General features: G+C 44.1%; 1 protein-coding gene across 1 annotated transcript in view; it reads right to left on the reverse strand.

Moving 5' to 3' along the window:
* LOC138677399 (uncharacterized) overlaps window positions 1–25061 on the reverse strand; it is a 628383-nt gene that overhangs the window by 331867 nt on the left and 271455 nt on the right. Inside the window, exons 10-11 of the mRNA XM_069767493.1 lie at window positions 19612–19653; window positions 5467–5508 (exon numbers count right to left, since the gene is read on the reverse strand). Coding sequence (XP_069623594.1) covers window positions 5467–5508; window positions 19612–19653 — 84 coding nt within the window. The remainder of the gene's footprint in view (window positions 1–5466; window positions 5509–19611; window positions 19654–25061) is intronic.

Consider the following 25061-nt stretch of genomic DNA (forward strand, 5'->3'; position numbering starts at 1 on the left):
AATAAAAACAAGTGCAATAATCTTAATCAGTACAAGTCACGACTGGTACAAGAGGAGAGAGAATCCTGCCCGTGAGGGCTCACAATCTACAATGGATGGGTGAGAATACAGTATGTGAGAGTAGAGCTGGTCATGCAGGAGTTTGGTTAATCAGTAGATACTGCAGGTTGTAGGCTTGTCAGAAGAGGTAGGTCTTCAGGTTCTTTTTGAAGGTTTCAACGGTAGGCAAGAGTCGGATTTGTTGGGGTAGAGATTTCCAGATTATGGGGGATGCGAAGTAGAAATCTTGTATGCGATTGTGGGAAGAGGAGATAAGAGGAGAGTAGAGGAGGAGATCTTGTGGGGATAGTAGGTTGCATGCAGGTAAGTACCAGGAGACAAGGTCACAGATGTATGGAGGACACAGGTTGTGGATGACTTTGCATGTCATGGTTAGGGTTTTGAACTGGAGTCTTTGGGTAATGGGGAGCCAGTGCAGGGATTGACAGGGGGAAGAGGCCGGGGAATAGCAGGGGGATAGGTGGATTAGTTGGGCAGCAGAGTTTATAACAGATTGGAGGAGTGCGAGAGTGTGAGAGGTGAGGCCACAAAGCAGGAGGTTGCAGTACTCAAGGCGGGAGATGATGAGGGCATGGACTAGGTGGACTAGGTTTTTTCAGATTCTTGGTTTAGAAATGTATGGATCTGGGAAATATTTTTGAGTTGAAGTTAGCAGGAAGTGGAAAGGACTTTGATATGTGGTTTGAAGGAGAGATCAGTGTCAAGGATTACCCTTGAGTCAGCGAGCTTGTGGGACAGGGAAGAGTGAGCTGCTATTTACTTTACTGGATAGGTCTGTTGGGGAGTTGAGTGTGATGGGGGAAAGATGATGAATTCTGTTTTGTCCATATTATGTTTTAGAAATCGAGCTGAGAAGAAGGATGAAATAGCAGACAAACATTGTGGGATCCTGGTTAGTAGGGTGGTGATATCTGGTCTAGAGATGTAGATCTGTGTGTTGTCTGAATAGAGATGATAGTGAAAGCCATGAGATTCTATGAGCTGTCCGAGGACTGAACCTTGCGGGACTCCGACAGATAGGGGACGAGGTGAGGAGGTGGTGCGTGAGTGGGAGATGATGAATGTCCAGTCTGTTACGTATGATGAAATACAAGATAGGACCAAGTCAGTGATGCCAAGAGATGAGAGGGTCTGTAATAGTAGGGAATGATCAAAGGTCAAAGGCAGAGGACAGGTCTAGGAGGAGGTGGACAGAGTAGTGTTGTTTGGCTTTGGCAGTTAATAGGTCATTGGTTACTTTAGTTAGGGCAGTTTCAGTGGAGTTATGCGGCCGGAAGCCAGATTGAAAGCTGTCAAAGAGGGAGTAGGACGAGAGATGGAAGGACAGTTCAAGATGGACGTAAATAAGATGGACGTGTATAAAAACTTCCTTCTCACCCCACAATGGGGGTGATCTTTTTCTGTCTTTTCTCTTTCTTGGATCCTCTACCAGAGGACTGTGAGTTTGAGGGTTCTATGCAGGATCTTAGTTGTTCCCAGCATCGCACTTTTGTGGACAGAGTGCTCAGATGTTGCTTCTGGGATCTGTTGTAGCCATTTTCCCAATTTAGTGATCAATGCTCCAACTGCTCCTATCACCACTGGAATCACTGGTGACTTCACCTTTCACATCTTCTCCAGTTCTTCTTTGAGGCCCAGGTATTTCTCCAGCTTTTCATATTCCTTCTTCCTGATTTTGCTGTCACTTGGCACTGCCATATCTATTATCATTGCTGTCTTCTGATCCTTGTTTATTATGACAATGTCTGGTTGGATAGCCAACACCTGGTTATCCGTCTTGAAGTCCCACAAGAATTTATCCCTTTCTTTCTCCACCACTTTTTCTGGGGTCTCCCACCTGGACTTAAGGGGATTTAGCCCATATGCTGTGCAGATGTTCCTGTATACAATTCACGCTACTTGGTTGTGGCATTCATCATACTCTGTTCCTGCATTTTGCATCCTGCCACTATGTGTTGGATGGTTTCTGAGGTGTCTTTGCATAGTCTGCACCTTGGGTCTTGTCTTGTGTGGTAGACTCCTGCTTCTATGAATATGTCACTTAGTGCTTGCTCTCAGGCTCGGACTGGCCCACCAGGGAACCTGAGGATCCTCAGGTGGGCCCTGGCACTGACACCTGCTGGCAGGGCCTCCCCCCGCTCCAGGGCCTCCCCCTGCTCCAGGGCCCCCTCCCCCGCCGCCGCCGCCCGCCTTGAATACTCACCCTGCCTGCTCCAGCGATGGTCTCGGCGTCTGCACTGCGGCTCGTCCTGAACGAGCTGTCACGTGACACCGCTCATTAAGATCATGAATATGCACATATTCATGATCTTAATGAACGGTGTCACATGACCGCTCAAGCAGGAAGAAGGTGCTGCGCCGGCGCCGCCGCCTGGAGTCGGGACAGAGCGCGAGGGATGTCGGCACGGCCGTGCAGTGGGACAGGTGAGTATGAGGGACGGGGGAACGGGGGGGATGAAGGAGGACATAAGCCGGCGCGCCGAGCAGGAGCGGGAGCGGGTGCGGGTGCGGAGAGATAAGCCTGCATACAGGGGGGAATATAAGCCATGCAGGGGGGAATATGAGCCATGCAGGGGGGAATATGAGCTATGCAGGGGGGAATATGAGCCATGCAGGGGGGAATATGAGCCATGCAGGGGGAATATGAGCCATACAGGGGGGAATATGAGCCATGCAGGGGGGAATATGAGCCATACAGGGGGGAATATAAGCCATGCAGGGGGGAATATGAGCCATACAGGGGGGAATATGAGCCATACAGGAGGGAATATAAGCCATGCATACAGGGGGAATATGAGCCATACAGGGGGGAATATGATCCATGCAGGGGGGACTATGAGCCATGCATACAGGGCGGACTATGAGCCATGCAGGGGGGAATATAAGCCATGCAGGGGGGACTATGAGCCATGCATACAGGGGTGGAATATGAGCCATGCATACAGGGCGGACTATGAGCCATGTATACAGGGGCGGAATATGAGCCTTGCATACAGGGGGGAATATAAGCCATGCATACGGGGGGGGGGATATGAGCCATGTATACAGGGGCGGACTATGAGCCATTCATACAGGGGGAATATAAGCCATGCATACAGGGGGGGGATATGAGCCACGCATACAGGGGCGGACTATGAGCCATTCATACAGGGGGGAATATAAGCCATGCATCCGGGGGTGGATATGAGCCATGCATAGGTGGGGGGGAAAATGAGCCATGCATACATGGGGAGATATGAGTCATGCATACAGGAGGGGGTAATATGAGCTATGTATATGGGAGGGAGATGAGCCATGCATACAGGAGGGGGGTCATTATACAGTATTGAGCATCGTGTGTGGCCGTTATACAGTATGGAGCATCATGTGTGGCCATTATACAGTATGGAGCATCATGTGTGGCCATTATACAGTATGGAGCATCATGTGTGGCCAATGGACATTATACAGTATGGCACATCATGTGTGGCCATTATACAGTATGGAGCATCATGTGCGGTCATTATAAAGTATGGAGCATCATGTGCGGCCATTATACAGTATGGAGCATCATGTGCGGTCATTATACAGTATGCAGCATCATGTGTGGCCATTATACAGTATGGAGCATCATGTGTGGTGGCCGTTATACAGTATTGAGCATCATGTGTGGCCATTATACAGTATGGAGCATCATGTGTGGCCATTATACAGTATGCAGCATCATGTGTGGCCATTATACAGTATGCAGCATCATGTGTGGCCATTATGCAGTATGGAGCATCATGTGTGGTGGCCGTTATACAGTATTGAGCATCATGTGTGGCCATTATACAGTATGGAGCACTGTGTGGCCATTATACAGTATGCAGCATCATGTGTGGCCATTATACAGTATGGAGCATCATGTGCAGTCATTATACAGTATGGAGCATCATGTGTGGCCATTATACAGTATGGAGCACTGTGTGGCCATATTTATTTTTGTTTGCTTATAATTATTGTATATAAAACAGTGTGATCAGCAGTGCTAAATGGCTGTGGTTGGGACGTGGATAGCGGTGTGACTAGTTGTGAAATGGGTCTGGTCAGAGGCGTGGCCTAAATTTTGCCGCTGCGCACTACGCGCGCCGCAAACTTAATACCTCCTTCCCTTCAAAAGTTGGGAGGTATGGTACCACATTTGCCAGATCACGGCAAGTGCCGCAAATCCCATAGGGAATGAATGAGGCCGAACGCAGTGTTGCTGTAAGTGATCCGTTACGCGGCAGATGCAGAAAAACTGTCCGATCTGCTGCAAAAGGCGACTTTCACATCAGCGATTCTTGCTAAAGTCACTGCCGATAGTGTCATACTCACCAAAAGGGGAGGCAGCACTAAAAGTGCCTAGGGCAGCAGAAACACTAAATACGGCCCTGGGGGGCTACATTATATTCTGTGGGGGGACTGCATTATACTCAAGGTACTATATTATATTATGGGGGGCTACATCATACTATATGAGGGGTTACAGTATACTCTGTGGGGGGCTGCATTATATTCTGTGGTGAGGCTGCATTATTATCTCAGGGGACTACATAATATTATGGGGGCTACATCATACTATATGAGGGGGCTACAGTATACTCTATGGGGGGGCTGCATTATATTCTGTGGTGGAACTGCATTCTCTCAGGGGACTACATTATATTCTGTGGTGGGTGGCATTATACTATATGAGGGGGCTGCATTATACCCTATGGGGTGCTACATTATATTCTATGGTGGGGACTGCGTCATACCTGAGGGGGTTGCATTATATTTTGTGGGGTGCTGCATTATATTCTATGAGAGGGGACCGCATTATATTTTATGAGGGGGCTACATTATATTCTGTGAGGGGGCTACCCCAACCCTTGCTACATTATTAAGACGTGAACTACCTTATATTATACCCTGATATTAGCGCTTTTTACCGCACAATTGGTGGTCTTGTATCTATTTCTATGTAGCTACATAGTGGGCCCCAAGAATGATTTTCTCTGGTGGGCCCAAGGTGCTCCAGTCCGACGCTGCTTGCTCTTATGCCTCTATGATTAGTGCCTCTGTGCTGTCTGAGTCCACCTTACTCCAGCCACTTTTAGGATTTCTCCATGTCAGCCACCTCTAATATATGTCGATGGTACATCCCATGCAGCGGCTTGTCTTGCCATGGTGCTTCATGTTCCGGTTCTTCCTTCCAGATCTGTTGTTGTTACTGTCTTAGGCTTTCTCTGAGCATCTCATCTTTTGGTGCCATTTTTCTGATGAATTCCTGGATACTACTTATTTCATCCATGATGGTGGCTAGGATGTTTATCAAGCCTCGACCACCCTCCTTTCTGTTGGTAGGAAATGTATGTATATGTATACACATATAAAATATCTATGGGTCTCATTCATACTTACCAACATTTTCTGATGATTTATGATATTCAGATGCATATTTAGCTGTAGAGACATGAAGTATGCAGATCACACAAGGTTCAGAATGGTAAATCTAACATTATACTTAATAACATTGTGGTGCAGATAATAATAATGATGCAAAAGATAATTCTAATGAAAAACATGTTTTCCTATTAACCCCCTCACCACCTTTGGATTTTCTGTTTTTGAACTCTCGTTTTTTTTTCCACTTCTTCCAAGAGCCACAACATTTATATTTTCCCATCCACTTTGCCGTGTGAGGGCTTGTTTTTTGCAGGGTAATTAGTATTTTTGAATGACACCTTTCATTTATCATGTGATGCACAGAAAAGTATGAAAAAAAATCCAATGTGTTGAACTTACAAAAAAGTGCAATTTCACAATTGTCTTTTGGATTTATAATAATAATAATAATAATAATAATTTTATTTATATAGCGCCAACATATTCCGCAGCGCTTTACAAATTCTAGAGGGGACTTGTACAGACAATAGACATTACAGCATAACAGAAATCACAGTTCAAAATAGATACCAAGAGGAGTGAGGGCCCTGCTCGCAAGCTTACAAACTATGGGGAAAAGGGGAGACACGAGAGGTGGATGGTAACAATTGCTTTAGTTATTCGGACCAGCTATAGTGTAAGGCTCAGGTGTTCATGTAAAGCTGCATGAACCAGTTACCTGCCTAAGTATGTAGCAGTACAGACACAGAGGGCTAATACTGCATAAAGTGTATGAGAACATGATGCGAGGAACCTTTTTTTTTTTTTTTTATTATAAATAGGCCACACAGGGATCGTTAGGTTAATGCATTGAGGCGGTAGGCCAGTCTGAACAAATGAGTTTTTAGGGCACGCTTAAAACTGTGGGGATTGGGGATTAATCGTATTAACCTAGGTAGTGCATTCCAAAGAATCGGCGCAGCACGTGTAAAGTCTTGGAGACGGGAGTGGGAGGTTCTGATTATTGAGGATGCTAACCTGAGGTCATTAGTGGAGCGGAGGGCACGGGTAGGGTGGTAGACTGAGACCAGAGAGGAGATGTAGGGTGGTGCTGAGCCATGGAGTGCTTTGTGGATGAGGGTAGTAGTTTTGTACTGGATTCTGGAGTGGATGGGTAGCCAGTGTAATGACTGGCACAGGGTAGAGGCATCGGTGTAACGGTTGGTGAGGAATATGATCCTGGCTGCAGCATTCAGGACAGATTGGAGCGGGGAGAGTTTTGCAAGAGGGAGACCGATTAGTAGAGAGTTACAATAGTCCAGACGAGAATGAATAAGTGAAACAGTCAGAGTTTTTGCAGAGTCGAAATTAAGAAAAGGGCGAATTCTAGAAATGTTTTTGAGATGCAGGTAAGAAGAGCGAGCCAGTGATCGGATGTAGGGGGTGAATGAAAGGTCAGAATCAAGGATGACCCCAAGGCAGCGGGCATGTTGCTTTGGAGTAATGGTGGAACCGCACACGGAGATGGCAATGTCAGGCAAAGGTAGGTTAGTAGAGGGAGAGAACACGAGGAGTTCAGTTTTTGACAGGTTTAGTTTCAGATAGAGGGAGGACATGATGTTAGAGACAGCGGTAAGACAATCACTGGTGTTTTCTAAAAAGGTCGGTGTGATATCGGGAGCAGAAGTGTATAATTGGGTGTCGTCAGCATAGAGATGGTACTGGAAACCAAATCTACTGATTGTTTGTCCAATAGGGGCAGTATACAAAGAGAAGAGTAGGGGGCCTAGGACTGATCCTTGAGGAACCCCAACAGTAAGGGGAAGGTGAGAGGAGGAGGAACCAGCAAAACATACAGTGAAGGATCGGTCAGAGAGATAGGAGGAGAACCAGGAGAGAACGGTGTCCTTGAGGCCGATGGAGCGGAGCATAGTGAGGAGGAGCTGATGATCCACAGTGTCGAATGCTGCAGAGAGATCCAAGAGAATTAGCATGGAGTAGTGACCATTAGATTTAGCTGTTAGTAGGTCATTAGAGACTTTAATGAGGGCAGTTTCAGTAGAGTGTAAAGAGCGGAAGCCAGATTGAAGAGGGTCGAGAAGAGAGTTATCTGAGAGATAGCGGGTAAGACGGGAGTGGACCAGGCGTTCGAGGAGTTTAGAGATGAAGGGAAGATTAGAGACAGGTCTATAATTAGCGGCACAGTTTTGATCGAGGGATGGTTTTTTAAGTAATGGATGTATGATGGCATGCTTAAATGAGGAGGGAAAAATACCGGAAGTGAGGGAAAGGTTGAATATTTTTGTTAGGTGAGAGGTGATAGCCGGGGAAAGGGACTGGAGGAGATGTGACGGAATGGGGTCACTGGTGCAAGTGGTCGGGCGAGAAGATGCAAGGAGCCTGCTTACTTCTTCTTCTGTAACTGCTTCAAAGTCAGAGAGTGAACTAGATGCAGTGGGGGAGGGAGGACAGTGCATGGTATGAAGAGATTGGGAGATGATTTCCTGTCGAATGTGGTCAATTTTTTCTTTGAAGTAATTGGCCAGATCGTCAGCACGGAGATCCGTGGTTGGGGCCTGCTCTCTTGGGTTGAGTAGGGACTGGAACGTGTCAAAGAGACGTTTAGGGTTATTGGACAGGGAGGTGATGAGGGTGTTGAAGTAGGTTTGTTTGGAGAGGTGAAGGGCAGAATTGTATGTCTTTAGCATGAACTTATAATGGATGAAATCTTCGGGTAGATTAGATTTTCTCCACAGACGTTCTGCGCACCTGGAGCACCGCTGCAGGAAACGTGTTTGCAGCGTGTGCCACGGTTGTTGCCGTCTGTGCCGAGTTGTTTTATGTATAGGAGGAGCAGCTTCATCCAGAGCACTTTGCAGGGTTTCATTGTAATGCTTCAATGCAGAATCAGGACATGAGATGGAGGAAATAGGGGCCAATGAGGACTGCAAGTTCATCATAAGTTTCTGGGTGTTAATGGCCTGTATGTTTCTATAGGTGTGGAAAGTGGGGGTGACCTGAGCGGGATGGCAGTTCTTGATAGAGAATGAAAGAAGGTTGTGGTCAGAGAGCGGGAGAGGGGAGTTTGTGAAGTCATCCACTGAGCAAAGTCGGGAGAAGACCAAGTCAAGGGAGTTTCCATCTTCATGTGTTGGAGAGTTAGTATGCTGCGAAAGGCCAAAAGAGGAGGATAGAGATAAAAGGTGAGAAGCAGATGGGGAGAGGGGAGAGGCAATGGGGATGTTGAAATCACCCATGATAAGGGTGGGGGTGTCACAGGAGAGAAAGTGTGGAAGCCAGGTGGCAAAGTGATCCAGGAACTGATGAGAGGGGCCGGGAGGACGATACACCACCGCCACTCGCATGGAGAAGGGGACGTAGAGTCTGACCACATGGACCTCAAAGGAAGGGAAGACAAGTGAGGGTACTTGGGGGATAACTTGGAAAGTACATTTGGGTGAAAGGAGCAGACCAACGCCTCCACCTGCTCTGTTGTCTGATCTTGGGGTATGAGAAAAGTGTAGTCCACCATATGAAAGAGCAGCAGCAGCGGTGGTGTCTGACTGCTGGATCCAGGTTTCAGTAAGAGCCAGGAGATTAAGAGAATTAGAAAGGAAGAAGTCATGAATGAAGGAGAGTTTATTACACACAGAGCGAGAATTCCAAAGGGCACAATTGAAAGAGACAGCAGGCATGCAGGGAATATTAATAAGGTTAGAGGGGTTTCTGGGTGTAGCAATTTATTATTTACCATGTTCACAATATAGTATAACTTACCTTGTAATATGATTCTTCTGGTTAGTACGAGTATGCAGATTTCAAACATGTATAGGCAGAGGCTTTTTAGTGGGGAAAAAAATACAAAATTTGAAAGAAAAAAAATTTGCTTATGTCGCCATTTTTCGAGACCCATAATGTTCTCATTTCATCTGGATGGGAATTAAACAGCTCTTCCTAGAGACCTACCAGCGCCAACACTACACCACCTGCCACTAGTGATGAGCGAACGTGCTCGCCACTACTCTGTACTCGTCCAAGTATCACTATGCTCAGAATACTAGGCGAGCACCGAGTATTTCCCGGATTTCTTAGGCGGGAGCTCACGTCTCCGGCCTGCAATTCTGGCTCTCTTTAGAGACCCAATGACCCTGCAGGGATTGTCTGCCATGCACTGTAGTGCCTCAGCCATCTTTTTTGTGGTATTACAGTGACTGGCTGGCCGCACAGCGTCATCAGGTCTATAAGAGACCTGGCACCGCCCTGTTCGCCACATTCTGCTCTGGATATATCTAGTGTAGGGAGAGCTGCTGCTGAGATAGGGTCAGAATCGTGGTTTAATAGTTAGTGTAGGTCTGCAACTGTCCAGTCCACAACTCCTGAGAAACCAACAGTCCTTTTTAGGGCTAATTTGAGGTTCCCGAGATTTCAGCGTTAGGTAGGCAGGGGAGTCTATGTGCACATATCCACATCAGTGCAAGGCCTGCAGGCACTGTATGTGCGTACATAGCTCTCACTGCATCCCTCCAAATGCTCCATTAATTTTTTTTCTTAAATTCACCAAAAAACAAAAAATAATTTATACAGTCTATATCAGGCCTGGTGTTTCTGTGTTTGAAAAATTGTATTTCCGCAAGCATACGTATCATAGTTCTGTTTGCTAGTCTTGTTCTACTCCTTTTGTTCTTCTTTTTTTTTTAAATTCACCAAAAAGCATAAAAAAAAAAAAATTAATACAGTCTGTTATTTCATGCAGAGGCCTGGTGTATGAGTAATGGAAAAATCGTAGTTTTGCAGGCGTACGTGGCATAGTGCTAGCCTTGTTCTACTCTTTCTATTTTTTTGTGTTTTTAGACTCACCAAAAATATATTTAATACAGTCTTATGTCAGGCTGAGGCCTGGTATTTCTGTGTTTGAAAAATCATATTTCCGCAGGTATACGTAGCATAGTTCTGTGTGCTAGCCTTGTCCTACTCTTTTTTTTTTTTTTATTTACCAAAAAGAAAAAAAAAAAAAAATACAGTCTGTTATGTCAGGCTGGGTCCTGGTGTTTCTGTGTTTGAAAAATCATAGCTTTGCATGCAAACTGAACAGATATAATTTAGATCCTAATAAAAACATTTGTGTTGAGCTTTTGAAATAGTGGTGTAGTCCATTTAAAATGGGCAAGGCAAGGGACAGGGAAGTGGACGTGATGCTGATGGTGCATGCAAAGGATGAGGACGTGGCCAAGCTGAAAGTGGGCCACAACAAAGACCCACATCTTCTCGCTCGACCTTCCTGTCCCAGTTTCTAGGGGATCGCAGCACACCACTATTGAAGCCAAAGCAGTGTGAAACGGCTCTTGGTTGGATTGTGGATAATGCTTCCAGTCACTTAGTCACCACCACCACCATGTCTTCCACATGATCAAGTCTGAGTAGCCGTGAGTGTGGACCGGATATTCCTCACTCTTATCCTCCTTCCTCCCACCATGTCAAGAGCCCTGAGATAACTGATCCCACACTTGGACACTCTGAAGAGCTGTTCAGTTTTCCCTTTCTAGATTCCGGACTCTTGGCCGGTCAACTTCTAGTGGGGTCAGATGAGATCGCATGTAGCGATGCCCAAAGCCTTGAACAGCCACGGTCACATGAAGGTGATGGTGGGAAAGAGTCACAAGAGGTGAACGATGATGAAACATAATTGCCAGAAAGTCAGGAGGAGGAGCAGGGTGCAGATGTGGAAGACGAGGTGGTGGATGACCTAGTGATTGACACAACCTTGCAGGAGGACAGCAGCACACATGGAGAAGGAGGCGTATCTCCCCAACAGGTAGGAAGAAGCAGTGTGGTGGCCACAGACAGAAGGCATGCATTCATTCCCTGTAAAACCAACATGAGGGAAATTGCCATTCCTACTGTTAGATATTCCCAAGTCTGGTTATTTTGTAAAGACTCTGCCGCTAACCCCAAAACAGGCCATTTACAGCACCTGCCATGCCCGCATCAGCAGGGGTATAAAAACTACCAGCCTGTCCATCACCAGCACGATCAGTCACATGGCAGCAAAGCACCTGACTTTGTGGGCCGAACCTCAGGCTTCAGGAACACTGTCTGCAGGTGACACCACTGCTTCTTCAACTGTTTTGAGTAGAAGCCAATCCCCAGTCCACTGTGCATGTGAAGATGCCTCTAGCCCTGCACCTGTTGTTGCCCACAGTCAAGCAGCACCATCATCAAGCCCGTCCACGTCCTTGTCCCAGCACACCCTTCAGTTGCCAATACCACAGTCAATGGAACACAAGGGGAAATACCCAGCCAACGCCCCACAGGCCATAGTCCAAAATTCTAACATTTCTCTTCTGCTTGCGCTCAAAATTTTGCCTTTTTGGCTCATTGAGACGGAAGCTTTCTGAGATCTGATGGCGGCGGCTGTCTCAAGGTACTCGGTCCACAGTTGCCACTTTTTCTCCCAGTGTGCCGTACCAGCATTACACCAGCATGTGTCCCACAACAATGCATTCAACAATGATATTACTGGGCAAATCCACCTAACCACGGACATGTGGACAAGTGCTTGTAGCCAGGTATGGTACATCTAATTGACAGCACACTGGATTAACATATTGGAAGCTGGGAACCAGTCAGACCTTAGGATGGAACACATCCTCCCCACACCAAAGATTGCGGCCCTACGTCAATCAGGGTTGCCCCCACAGTGTAGAGCTCCTGCACCTCCTCCTCTTCAGCCTCCATCTCTAAAATCAACACATCAGTCATAAACTGGAAGCACTGCAGCACTGCCTCAGCCAAATGGCAACAGGCTGTGCTTATGCTAATCTGCATAGGTGACAAACCGCACAATGCAGAAGAGTTGTGGACAGCGCTGAAACAGCAGTCTGATATATGGATGACACCACTAAACCTACAAACAGGCATGGTCATGTGTTACAATGGCCGGAACCTGGTGATGGCAAGGTGAGGTCACACATGTACCTTGCTTGGTCCATGTGCTTAACCTCGTGGTTCAATGTTTTCTGAAAAGCTACCCAGAACTGCCTGGATCTGCTAGTGAAAATATGCTGTCTGTCTGGCCATTTTAGAAAGTCAGCTACAGCTTCAGCCACCCTTGTCTTGCTTCAGCAGCGTTTTCAGCTTCCGGCTCTCCAACTGGTGTATAATATCCCCACGCGCTGGATCTCTGTGCTGCATATGTTGGAAAGGATTTGTAAGCAGATGATGGCAGTTGTTGACTACCAATATCAACAAGGCCATTGATTTTCAGTTCAGACTCTACACATAAGACCTCAGGTGTGGACATGGATGTCAGACATATGTACCTTCCTACAAAACTTTGAGGACTGCACCAAGATGGTGAGCGGTGATGACGCCATAATTAGCATCATCATCCCGCTTCTCAGCATTATGAAAACCTCTCTGCACACAACTAAAGAGAATGCATTTCAGGCAGAGCACGAGTACATGAATCAAGGAACCATACAGGAAGATTACTCTCAGCCCTGCCTCCATGTCTTCCTGAAGTGGATTGGTAGGCAATGAGGAGGAGGAGGAAGAACAGGAGCTACTTTCATGCATTATAGATGGTACTACAAGCACAGCTGTAATACCGTCTGTTCAGTGGGGATGGCCTGAGGATGGGAGGAGGAGGATGAGGAGGAGGACAGCATGATCAGTCATCCTGTTGGTGAGGACACGGAAGTCTTGCCTGTTAGCAGTCTGGCACGCATGGCTGACTTCATGTCGCGCTGCATTTCACGTGACCCTCGCATTATCAAAATTTTGGGTGACACTCATTACTGGTTGGTGACACTTCCAGACCCACACGACAAGTAGAACTTTCAATCTCTTCAGCCAGAGGCAGAGAGGTGTACTAATTTGTTGCAGTACCAGAGGGCCCTTGTAGTGGAATTACTTAGAAAATTCCCATGGGAGAACGCTTGCAGCAGATGTCAGAGTTTGTTGTACAACCAAGGAGTCCAAGCGAGAGAGACAGAAGTACAATCCAGCTCAGGCAGGGGAACAATGGCAAAGTTCTGGGACAGCTTTCTCAGACCCTCCCATTATTATGATTTATCTTTATGTCTCCTCATTCTCCACCATTGGATCACCAGGCTTAACGTCTTCTGTGCTCTACTGGCAGTCCACGTTTTGACAAGGGTGTCTATGATGCCCATAGAGTATTTTTTTTTAAATATCCCCCATGGGGAAATGTTTGTCAGCTCATTCACTTACTGTATGGGCATTACGAGTCTAGGAGACACTCTGCTTTGTAATGGAACAGTTTTTTTATGAGGCCCTCCTCCATGTTTCTTCCAAGTGGTGATTGGGATGCGGGCAAATTTGGGTTAAGGTGGCCCTTGCATTCAATGCATAAGGAACCGGTATGGCAGGAACAACTGAAGAATGTGAAGTGTGTTTTCCTTTGGTCATCCAGTACCTGGGTTCAAATGCTTATTGGGGTGCATATGACTTGATAGTAGGGCAGGCCTTGCATTCATTGCAACATTTCTTCAGGAAGCCCTCCTTTACCTCTCGTGAAAGGGGTACTGTGGTGCATTGTAATTGTTGGCTTACTTCATAAGCAATAACAGCATTGGAGACCCATTGTTTAATAAGGGCTCTTAAAAATATTAATGCTGCCTCATGCCCCTCTAAAAATAGGCTTTGTGACTTTGAGTCCCTCTTTCATAAATGAAACAAGATGGGTCTGCTTATGTGTCACACACCACATGGTCAGCTAGGGGTGTTAAATGTTACAATGACATTTCCCAGTGAATGCATTTGTATTGGTTGAAAGCAATGTTAAAGTTGAAACATGCATAAAAAACGACGCGTGTGAACTAAGCCCAAGTGGTGGAGGAACGTTTTGGTCTGGGGTTAATTATTTTGCCTTATATACAAGTCATTACCATGGACAGGATGTACCTTAACATATTTTCCAGCAAAATCCATTTTGGTTTTGTTTTTGCATGTTTTTTGGTGCACCTGTAAAAATGTCGTGAATCTCTGACAACATTGTTTACAGCTGTGATCTATGAGTCAGGAATGCTTGCAGGGGCGATTACCATTATATTCCTGTGACATTTGAGCACTGTTTCCATCATTTTCAGACATTTTAAGACCTTAAATCGACCCCTGGGGGAATCACAGTAAAAATACTCGGGTCTCCCATAGACTTACATTGGGCTCGTTGTTCTGTCCGAGTACCCGAGTATTCCAATTTGCTCGACCCGAGCAACGAACACCCGAGCATTTTAGTGCTCGCTCATCACTACCTTCTACTAGTTACCAATCTAACCATATTTGCTGCTAAAAACTCATCTATACAAAAGCTCAAATTAGCACAATGTGCAGATATAACCTGCACACAGAAGTGTCAGCTAATGGAAAACTAAGACAACACATTAATAAAAGTCAAATCAATCGATAATTCTGAAACACAGGAATAATGCGTATCAAGAAAAAAGAAAGAAAAGAGACCTCAGTATAGTAACAACTTAGAATTTTCAACACCTGACAGTACAGATTCTGGTCAGATGGCAAATATAATAAAACATCATATCACCATTTTATTTCAAGGTCAAAATTCATCTAAAATTTCAAAAGTGAGTTGAGACAATTTGATCAGTTTCTATGAAGAGGTAAGTTCCGGATTGGACCAAGGGAACCCAGTGGATGTAGTGTATATGGACTTTTCAAAAGCTTTTGATACGGTGCCACACAAAAGGTTGATACATAAAATGAGAATAATGGGGATAGGGGAAAATATGTGCAAGTGGGTTGAGAGCTGGCTCAGGGATAGGAAACAAAGGGTGGTTATTAATGGAGCACACTCGGACTGGGTAGCGGTTAGCAGTGGGGTACCACAGGGGTCAGTATTAGGCCCTCTTCTTTTTAACATATTTATTAATGACCTTGTAGGGGGCATTCAGAGTAGAATTTCAATATTTGCAGATGACACTAAACTCTGCAGGGTAATCAATACAGCGGAGGACAATTTTATATTACAGGATGATTTATGTAAACTAGAAGCTTGGGCTGCTAAATGGCAAATGAGCTTTAATGGGGATAAATGTAAGGTCATGCACTTGGGTAGAAGTAATAAGATGTATAACTATGCGCTTAATTCTAAAACTCTGGGCAAAACCGTCAATGAAAAAGATCTGGGTGTATGGGTGGATGACAAACTCATATTCAGTGGCCAGTGTCAGGCAGCTGCTGCAAAGGCAAATAAAATAATGGGATGCATTAAAAGAGGCATAGATGCTCATGAGGAGAATATAATTTTACCTCTATACAAGTCACTAGTTCGACCACACTTAGAATACTGTGCACAGTTCTGGTCTCCGGTGTATAAGAAAGACATAGCTGAACTAGAGCGGGTGCAGAGAAGAGCGACCAAGGTTATTAGAGGACTGGGGGTCTGCAATACCAAGATAGGTTATTACACTTGGGGCTATTTAGTTTGGAAAAACGAAGACTAAGGGGTGATCTTATTTTAATGTATAAATATATGAGGGGACAGTACAAAGACCTTTCTGATGATCTTTTTAATCATAGACCTGAGACAGGGACAAGGGGGCATCCTCTACGTCTGGAGGAAAGAATGTTTAAGCATAATAACAGACGCGGATTCTTTACTGTAAGAGCAGTGAGACTATGGAACTCTCTGCCGTATGATGTTGTAATGAGTGATTCATTACTTAAATTTAAGAGGGGACTGGATGCCTTTCTGGAAAAGTATAATGTTACAGGGTATATACACTAGATTCCTTGATAGGGCGTTGATCCAGGGAACTAGTCTGATTGCCGTATGGGGAGTCGGGAAGGAATTTTTTCCCCAGTGTGGAGCTTACTCTTTGCCACATGGTTTTTTTTTGCCTTCCTCTGGATCAACATGTTAGGGCATGTTAGGTTAGGCTATGGGATGAACTAGATGGACTTATAGTCTTCCTTCAACCTTAATAACTATGTAACTATGTAACTTTTGGCAAGTTCAAAAGAGATTATTCACTTTGGGTACCAGCCATTGCCAGGTTTCTCTACGGAACTGAACATCCATTATGAAATCAGGCTATTCTGCCAAGAGTCATACTTGTGTGATAGTATTCAGTGCTTCAAAATACACGAGTAAAATAAAAAAAATCTCATCTCAAAAGAACGCTCCAAAATACATAAAGTCATTAAGAAACCATAACACAATACATATATTGTGTCAGACATATTTCAACAGCTGCAGAAAACAGAAAAAATGTTATACAAAAAGAAAATTAAAACAGATTATAAGAACACACAACGGATTCACAAAGATATGATATATTGTCCAAACGATCTTTGTCAGGAGATAACACATACCCTGGAGACCATGAAATATTCGGCATCAAAAGGCTTCACGAACCCAAATGAATAGAAGACTGAACAAAAGCAGTTTTTTTTAAATGGATTTTAGACACTCATTTACCATTAGGTTAAATTACAAAACAGATCTCTTGTATTACGGTGCATTAGCAAACTGTACATTTAAGTTATACAGTGACAAAACGTTTTCTAATTTAAAAATTCTAATTAATTAATAATATATTTTTGTTATTTCCCCCTCTCTCTGCCCCATCTCCCCATACCTAATTTTTGGTTTCTCCAGATAATCTTTCCACCCATAAGCCTACAATATTTTTGTAACATTTTTTGAGCATACATGTCCAAAATGTTTTTGCATGATCTAATATAGGAACATATTTTATCTCCATTATGCCAAAGCAATTTTACAATTTTTTGCCGGATGAGTTACAGTTTTGATTGAATTAATTCATATAATGTATGAAAAATGAAAAAATAAATAAAAGAGGTTGAAATGGTGAAGCAAATGAAATCATGCCATTTGATAATTGTATTTTGTTTGTACATTTTTTTACATATTTTATTGGTTAAAATAACATTTTAAAAAATATATAACATGGCCATTTTCTAAGACTGTTACTTTTTAAAAATGTTCTGATGTGGAGCTGTGTGAGGGATTCTTATTTGAATGTCCTGTGGAGTTTTATGAATAATGTTTTTTTGCATTAAAAACTTTTTAATTTCTTTTTATTGCATTTATTGGGGGGTGGAAGTGTGGCCACCGAAAACAATGTTTAATTTGTTCACTTGTTCTATGCTATGATATTGCAGTATATAGTAAATTTATACCCTCAACAGCTCATAATTCTTTAACGCTGCACCTTATGTAGGATATAGTCATGTGTAAGTCTTATGTTGAGAAGGGGCTATCTTAGCTGATGATACTAGAAATTACTGAACATGAACTACGTTACTAATACCTGGAGATCAGCCATGGAAAGCTTTTCCCTGCATCTTACTTGGCATCCCTCTACACCCAATAGACAAGTGCATTAACAGTGAGCTGATACTTTTACAAAAATTCAAAGTTTTTTTTAGGAATGATACATGTAGAATATACTTGGGTCATATTTATAATTTATAGGTATTCTTGAACATTGGAGCCTAAAGGATATGTCATCTGTAGTAACAAGTAATATAAGGATCATACAAGAGTGACAAGTAGTGATGAGCGCGTATACTTGTTGCTCAGGTTTTCTGAGCATGCTCGGGTGTTCTCCGAGTATTTTGACGTGTTCAGAGATTTAGTTTGTTTTGCTGCAGCTGCATGATTTGCAGCTGCTAGACAGCTTGAATACATGTGGGGGTTTCCTGTTTGTTAGCGAATCCCCATATGTGTTCAGGCTGTCTAGCAGCCGCAAATCATGCAGCTGCATCGATAACAACTAAATCTCCGAGCACGACTGGAGAGGACCCGAGCAACGAGCACACTTGCTCATTACCCGTCACAATCTGCAATGTAATATTGTAAAATTATAGTACGGATGATTTTAGTTGTGCCCGGGAAGAAGAGTAATCAGTCTACATTCGATGGCTGAAAAAATATCACTGAGAGAGTGATACTTGCAAAATCATGTCCTGACTTGTGATGAGCGAGTGTACTCGTTGCTCGGGTTTTCCTGAGCACGCTCGGGTGATCTCCAAGTATTCGTTAGTGTTTGGAGCTCATCGCCTCAGCTGAAGGATTTACACCTACTACCCAGCCTGAGTACATGTGGGGGTTGCCTGGTTGCTAGTAAATCCCCACATGTACTCAAGCTGGCTAGTAGCTGTAAATCATTCAGCTGCCACAAAGAAAACGTAATCTCCGAACACTAACAAATACTCGGAGATCACCTGAGCGTGCTCGGGAAAACCCGAGCAACGAGTATACTCGCTCATCAGTAGTCCTGACACAAATGCACAAACAGGATGCAGCGGGTCCCTCAAGATAAAAGCAGGGGCAGCACAGGGGCAAAATACTGAAGGAAATCCACTTACTAACCCACCAAACAACCGTGGCGTGGCTGACTAGTATTTCAATCAGTGAAATTGTTAATTTTCTTTTCCCATTTCTGTAAAAAAAATTTACTTTCGATGGCTGAGCAGATCATTGTTTAAGGCATAAGGTTTAAGGCAGAATTTCAGCGGGTGAAATAAGTAATAAACAGAACACCAAAATATTCAGATCATGCAGGGGGTTAATATCAACAAGAAACAAGAAAAGGTTAGTCATGTCCAGAGAGAAGGATCAGTCTACATATTGTAAGGAGGATGACGGTCACATAGTTAATGGGAGATAAACCTGGAGTAATGCTTTAGTACATATAGACTAAAAGGGGTTAATTGGCCATGACAGGTTGATTGTGAGCAACTGAAGAGTTGGGAGAGACAGCTGTTTACCATATCTCCACCCCTGTGTGTGATTCACTTCATAAAATGGGGCCTATTTGTCCCACATGTGTTTAAGGAGGTGTGCAGATCTCCTGGATGAGTGCCTTTTCTGAAGGACTAAGAAGCTTGACTCTAAACCATGCAGCCTAAACAGCACTATTATAAGAACTTTTTGCTTCATGTTACTTTGTGCAGGACAACAGTTGTATTTGAGTTTCCTGTGATGTTGATTATGAGGATGGCAAAAAAACAGTCAGACTTTTAAATAGAAACAGTTCCCATGATACCTTGCCCCCAAGTGAGAAGCATCGTTACAATATGATGAGGGAAGCAGATTATTGTCCCTCTTCTTACATTGAGGAAAGGATGAGTAGGATTTACATTGGCCACATTTACATTTTTTACACTTACCGCTATCTTGTATTGATGACTGAAGTCTCCAGGATGGGATTTCTATGGTAGAGAAGAAATTTTCATGTCATACAGGAGACAGAAGCTAAAATCAATAACTAAACTTCTTACCATTGTAGAGCAATAATATCAGTGACCTTAGGGGAGAAGAGCAATCAGTTATACATGCGATGAGGTGAACAGATTATTATGTCTGATCTTTTATGTATATACTGAAGGCTGACATATGAAGATTATATGTGGGTCACATTTAGGGACAGTGTGGACCGGAAGGGTCAGAGGGGCACATGCTCCCCGGAACAGTCCCCAAGCAGCTGTTCAAGGCAACTTGCACGCCTGCCTGTTTATCAGACGCGAGCCGGCTCTGCACTTTTCACTTGAAACTTTGCTGTCCCGACGGCATCACAGTATAGCAGACGTGGCTGTGCGGCATGCTGTGTGTGGCCATGTCTGATAGACCGATAACCCACAGTATGGATGGCCTACCAGAGAAGATGTCTTGGCAAGAGTGTGGGCCGTACGGGAGACAAGCCGAGAGGTGAACACTGTGTAACTGGCTGACCGCTTCAATCCAAGGATGTAAAAGCATCCCTAATGTGTGTACATGTATCTGAAAGTGAATGTATGTGAATATGTTTGTATGCATTGTAATGCAGCTGTGTTCTCACAGTGTGGTGGTGGCAGTGACCCAGGTTAGTCCAACTTAAAAGTCTTTATTATGGAAACTCACAACAAAAAGGCAAACATTATCCTCCGGAACGCAGCCGGATCGTCCATAACAGTCAGTGATAGTCAATAACACTTCGTTCCGGTGAGCGACAACAACACTTATCGCTCTTGGGTGAGTCAGTGGCTTTGTTTCCTCTGGCTCTGGCCTTTGTGCAGTCTCACACAGACCTTTACTGCAGAAAGATCCTGCTCACAAGCCTGTAAACCAAACACTGAAACACTCCAACCTCAACATAAAGTTTAAGTGTGAATCATGGGCACGGGTTGCTTTCAAAACCTGGAATGGATGAAGAGACTCGCCCCACTGCCATGCTGCAGGTCTCTTCAAAAATAAAAGCCCATGTCAGGTTTTCTTAAATCTGACTTGGTCAAATAGTTTGACCAAATCCACTCTCTTTTATTTTGCATTGCAACCGCTGCTGTGGATGTGATTACAACGCAATACAGCGGGTTTAATATATGCTTCTATGTACATCCTAGGGGACACATAATGACTCTTGCATAATATTCCTCTTACTGTCTCACAGTATGTGTAAAATATGTATATATGTACCGTATATATGTACCGAAAAATAGGAAAAAAACTTTTTTTTAATAAATTGGTGGTGCTTCTTATAATCCATGCACCTTATTGCTTATGGTGAAGCGGGGTCCCAGGGTCGCTGCTGGAGGAGGCAGGAGTGGAGCGTTGCTGCAGGCTGGGATGAGGGGGTGTGCAGGTATCCTGTGCTGCGGGAGGCTCCTGTGCTGCACGGAGGCTCCTATGATGCGGGGTGGTCTCCGGTGATGCTTGCATTTCAGTTGCTCTAGGGGGGCTCTGCTGACATTTTGTGAAAGGCGCAGCAGTTCGTCCATGCTTTCCTGTGCGGTGGACTTCGGGAAAATGGCTGTCTTGAGATCTCGGGACCAAGATCTCGAGAGATGAGATCTCAGCCCTGAAATCTCATCTCCAGAGATCTTGGTGCTGAGATCTCTATCTGCGCATGTGCCGCCTCCCGTCGGCCATTTTACTGAAGTCCGTCTCACAGGAGAGCATGGACGAACTGCCAGGGGGCTCTGGCCTTTCACAAAATGTCGACAGAGCCCCCACAGCACCGGAAATGCCAGCCTAACCTTGGGCAGCGGCAGACACCCTGGGCAGCAGCGGCGGACACCCCCTCGTCCCAGCCTGCAACGGTACCGCTTAGCGGTATATCCGCTTTGTAAGACGCACCCCATTTCCCCCCAAAATTTGGGAGAAATAAAGTGCGTCCTACAAACCAAAAAATATGGTAAGTGTCACGATTCAACCTAGCAGCTCCTGTGCACCAGACGGCAGCTCAACCCTCTGAGCTATTCAGCTTGCTGGACAGTTCCATGTTAACTCAAATACGTGTACCTATGTTGTTGCTGATAACTCCACCCTGAGTTTCTGATTGGCTCATCCTGATTGCACAACCTATTTAAACCTGGCCTTGCACGCCTTTCCTTGCATGATTATTGAGCCAGTCTCTAGTCAAGCTTCCTTCCACCTGCTGATTATTCCTTCAAACAACACTGCTATTCTTGATGTCGACCTCTGGCTTTCCAGACTACGATTATTGCTTATTCCTTCAAACGACACTGCTGTTCCCAATATTGACCTCTGGCTTTTCTGACTAGGATTACTGCTTATTCTTTCAAAGTACATTGTTGTCCCTGTGTATCAACTCCTTGGCTATCCCTGACAAGAGTACCTGCAAATGCTGCCCCTAATGGTTTCAATATCACTACTCAAAACCAGGTCAGTCCTTAACAGTAAGTGTACATACAGCAAGTTAAATAATTTTTAAAAACATCATACATTTTCTAAGTAAATATATTTCTAAAGGTGCTATTAGCAGGAAACACTCATCAGATTATGGCAACAACCCATCATAAATTCAGTTATATGTAACAATCAGAAATTGCAAAGGGAAAAAGTGATGAGCATGCTTATTTTAATTTATTTAATCTACTATATAAAGCTGAATGTGTGTGTGTGTGTGTGTGTGTGTGTGTGTGTGTGTGTGTGTGTGTGTGTGTGTGTGTGTGTGTGTGTATGTCCGGGATTGGCATCTGCACAGTCGCAGCTACAGCCACAAAATTTTGCACAGTCACACGTCTGGACCCCGAGAGCGTCATAGGCTATGTTGTGAGGCGAAATTTTAACCCCGCGCGTTCCAATTCACCAAACAATTTTGCCCCTATCTACATAATGGGGAAAAAAGTGAAAGGAAAAGTGTTGGAGGCGTCGTAGCTACAGAAACAAAATTTTGCACAGTCACACGTCTGGACCCTGAGAGCGTCATAGGCTGCGTTGTGAGGTGAAATTTTAACTCCGCGCTTTCCAATTTACCAAACTATTTTTCCCCTATCTACATAATGGTGAAAAGTGAAAGGAAAAGTGTTGGAGGCAAATTGACAGCTGCCAGATGTGAACAAGGGGGACTTAAAGAATGAGAGCGATGGCGCCAAAGAGTATATACCGTACAGTTGCTAAGGTGGGACTCCGACATGGGATACTCACCACACACGGGGATATGAACACACACACAAAAAGGGCCACACACTACCACGTGCTTGAACACATATTACCCTCAGCACACATTTCACCACACATACACCAACCTCGCCACATAAAAGTCGAAACACAAAAGTCGCCGCTCAAAACTCACCACGCGCAAAACTCGCCACATGCAAAAAATAGGCTCACGCAAAACTCGCCACAAGTGCAAAACTCACCTCATGGAAAACTCGCCACATGCAAAACTTGCACATGCGGAAAAATTGCCACATGCACAAAATTTGCAACACATGCAAAAGTTGCCTCACACAAAACTTGCACATATTCAAAAGGCACCACACATAAAACTCACAACGCGCAAAACTCGCCATGCGCAAAACTTGCTGCACACAACTTGCTACACTAACCTGTCACATGCAACTCGACACACAAAAAGTTGCTACACACATGTTGCCACACAAAACTCATCTCACAAAAGTCGCTACATGCATGTCGCCACACACAACTCAACACACACAACTTGACAAACAAAACTCGCCCTAAAACACACACAAGTCTGGTATTAGCCTTCAAAAATAAAAATCTGATTAATAAGATAGGAAATACGGCAGCTGTCAGTCACATGACCTGTCTATTATGTGTATGTGTGAGCTAATATATACTGCCAGGGGGAGGGCTTCCTGTTGGCTGGGGATTTATCAGGCTGCCAATTTATCTTACAAATACTGAGGTAAAAATACTGAGCAAATAACGTGTTAACGAGGTCTAATACAGGAGATCACACAGGTATATACTATATACAGGGGAGATGACACACAGATATATACTATATACAGGAGAGATGACACACAGGTATATACTATATAAAGGAGGAGATGACATACAGGTACATACTATATACAGGAGGAGATGACATACAGGTATATACTATATACAGGAGGAGATGACACACAGGTATATACTATATACAGGAGCAGATTACCTACAGGTATATACTACATACAGGAGGAGATGACATACAGGTATATGCTATATATAGAAGATGACATACAGGTATATACTGTATACAGGAGGAGATGACACACAGATATATACTATATACAGGGGAGATGACACACAGGTATATACTATATACAGGAGGAGATGACATACAGGTATATACTATATATAGAAGGAGATGACATACAGGTATATACTATATATAGGAGGAGATGACATACAGGTATATACTATATATAGGAGGAGATGACATACAGGTATATACTATATATAGAAGGAGATGACATACAGGTATATACTATATATAGGAGGAGATGACATACAGGTATATACTATATATAGGAGGAGATGACATACAGGTATATACTATATACAGGGGAGATGACACACAGCAGGTATATACTATATACAGGGGAGATGACATACAGGTATATACTATATACAGGAGATGACATACAGGTGTATACTATATATAAGGGAGATGACAAACATGTACAGTGGGGCAAAAAAGTATTTAGTCAGTCAGCAATAGTGCAAGTTCCACCACTTAAAAAGATGAGAGGCGTCTGTAATTTACATCATAGGTAGTCCTCAACTATGGGAGACAAACTGAGGAAAAAAAATCCAGAAAATCACATTGTCTGTTTTTTTAACATTTTATTTGCATATTATGGTGGAAAATAAGTATTTGGTCAGAAACAAAATTTCATCTCAATACTTTGTAATATATCCTTTGTTGGCAATGACAGAGGTCAAACGTTTTCTGTAAGTCTTCACAAGGTTGCCACACACTGTTGTTGGTATGTTGGCCCATTCCTCCATGCAGATCTCCTCTAGAGCAGTGATGTTGTTGGCTTTTCGCTTGGCAACACGGACTTTCAACTCCCTCCAAAGGTTTTCTATAGGGTTGAGATCTGGAGACTAGCTAGGCCACTCCAGGACCTTGAAATGCTTCTTACGAAGCCACTCCTTCGTTGCCCTGGCGGTGTGCTTTGGATCATTGTCATGTTGAAAGACCCAGCCACGTTTCATCTTCAATGCCCTTGCTGATGGAAGGAGGTTTGCACTCAAAATCTCATGATACATGGCCCCATTCATTCTTTCATGTACCCGGATCAGTAGTCCTGGCCCCTTTGCAGAGAAACAGCCCCAAAGCATGATGTTTCCACCACCATGCTTTACAGTAGGTATGGTGTTT

This window comes from Ranitomeya imitator, chromosome 4, assembly GCF_032444005.1.
Source record: "Ranitomeya imitator isolate aRanImi1 chromosome 4, aRanImi1.pri, whole genome shotgun sequence".
NCBI classification, from domain to species: domain Eukaryota; kingdom Metazoa; phylum Chordata; class Amphibia; order Anura; family Dendrobatidae; genus Ranitomeya; species Ranitomeya imitator.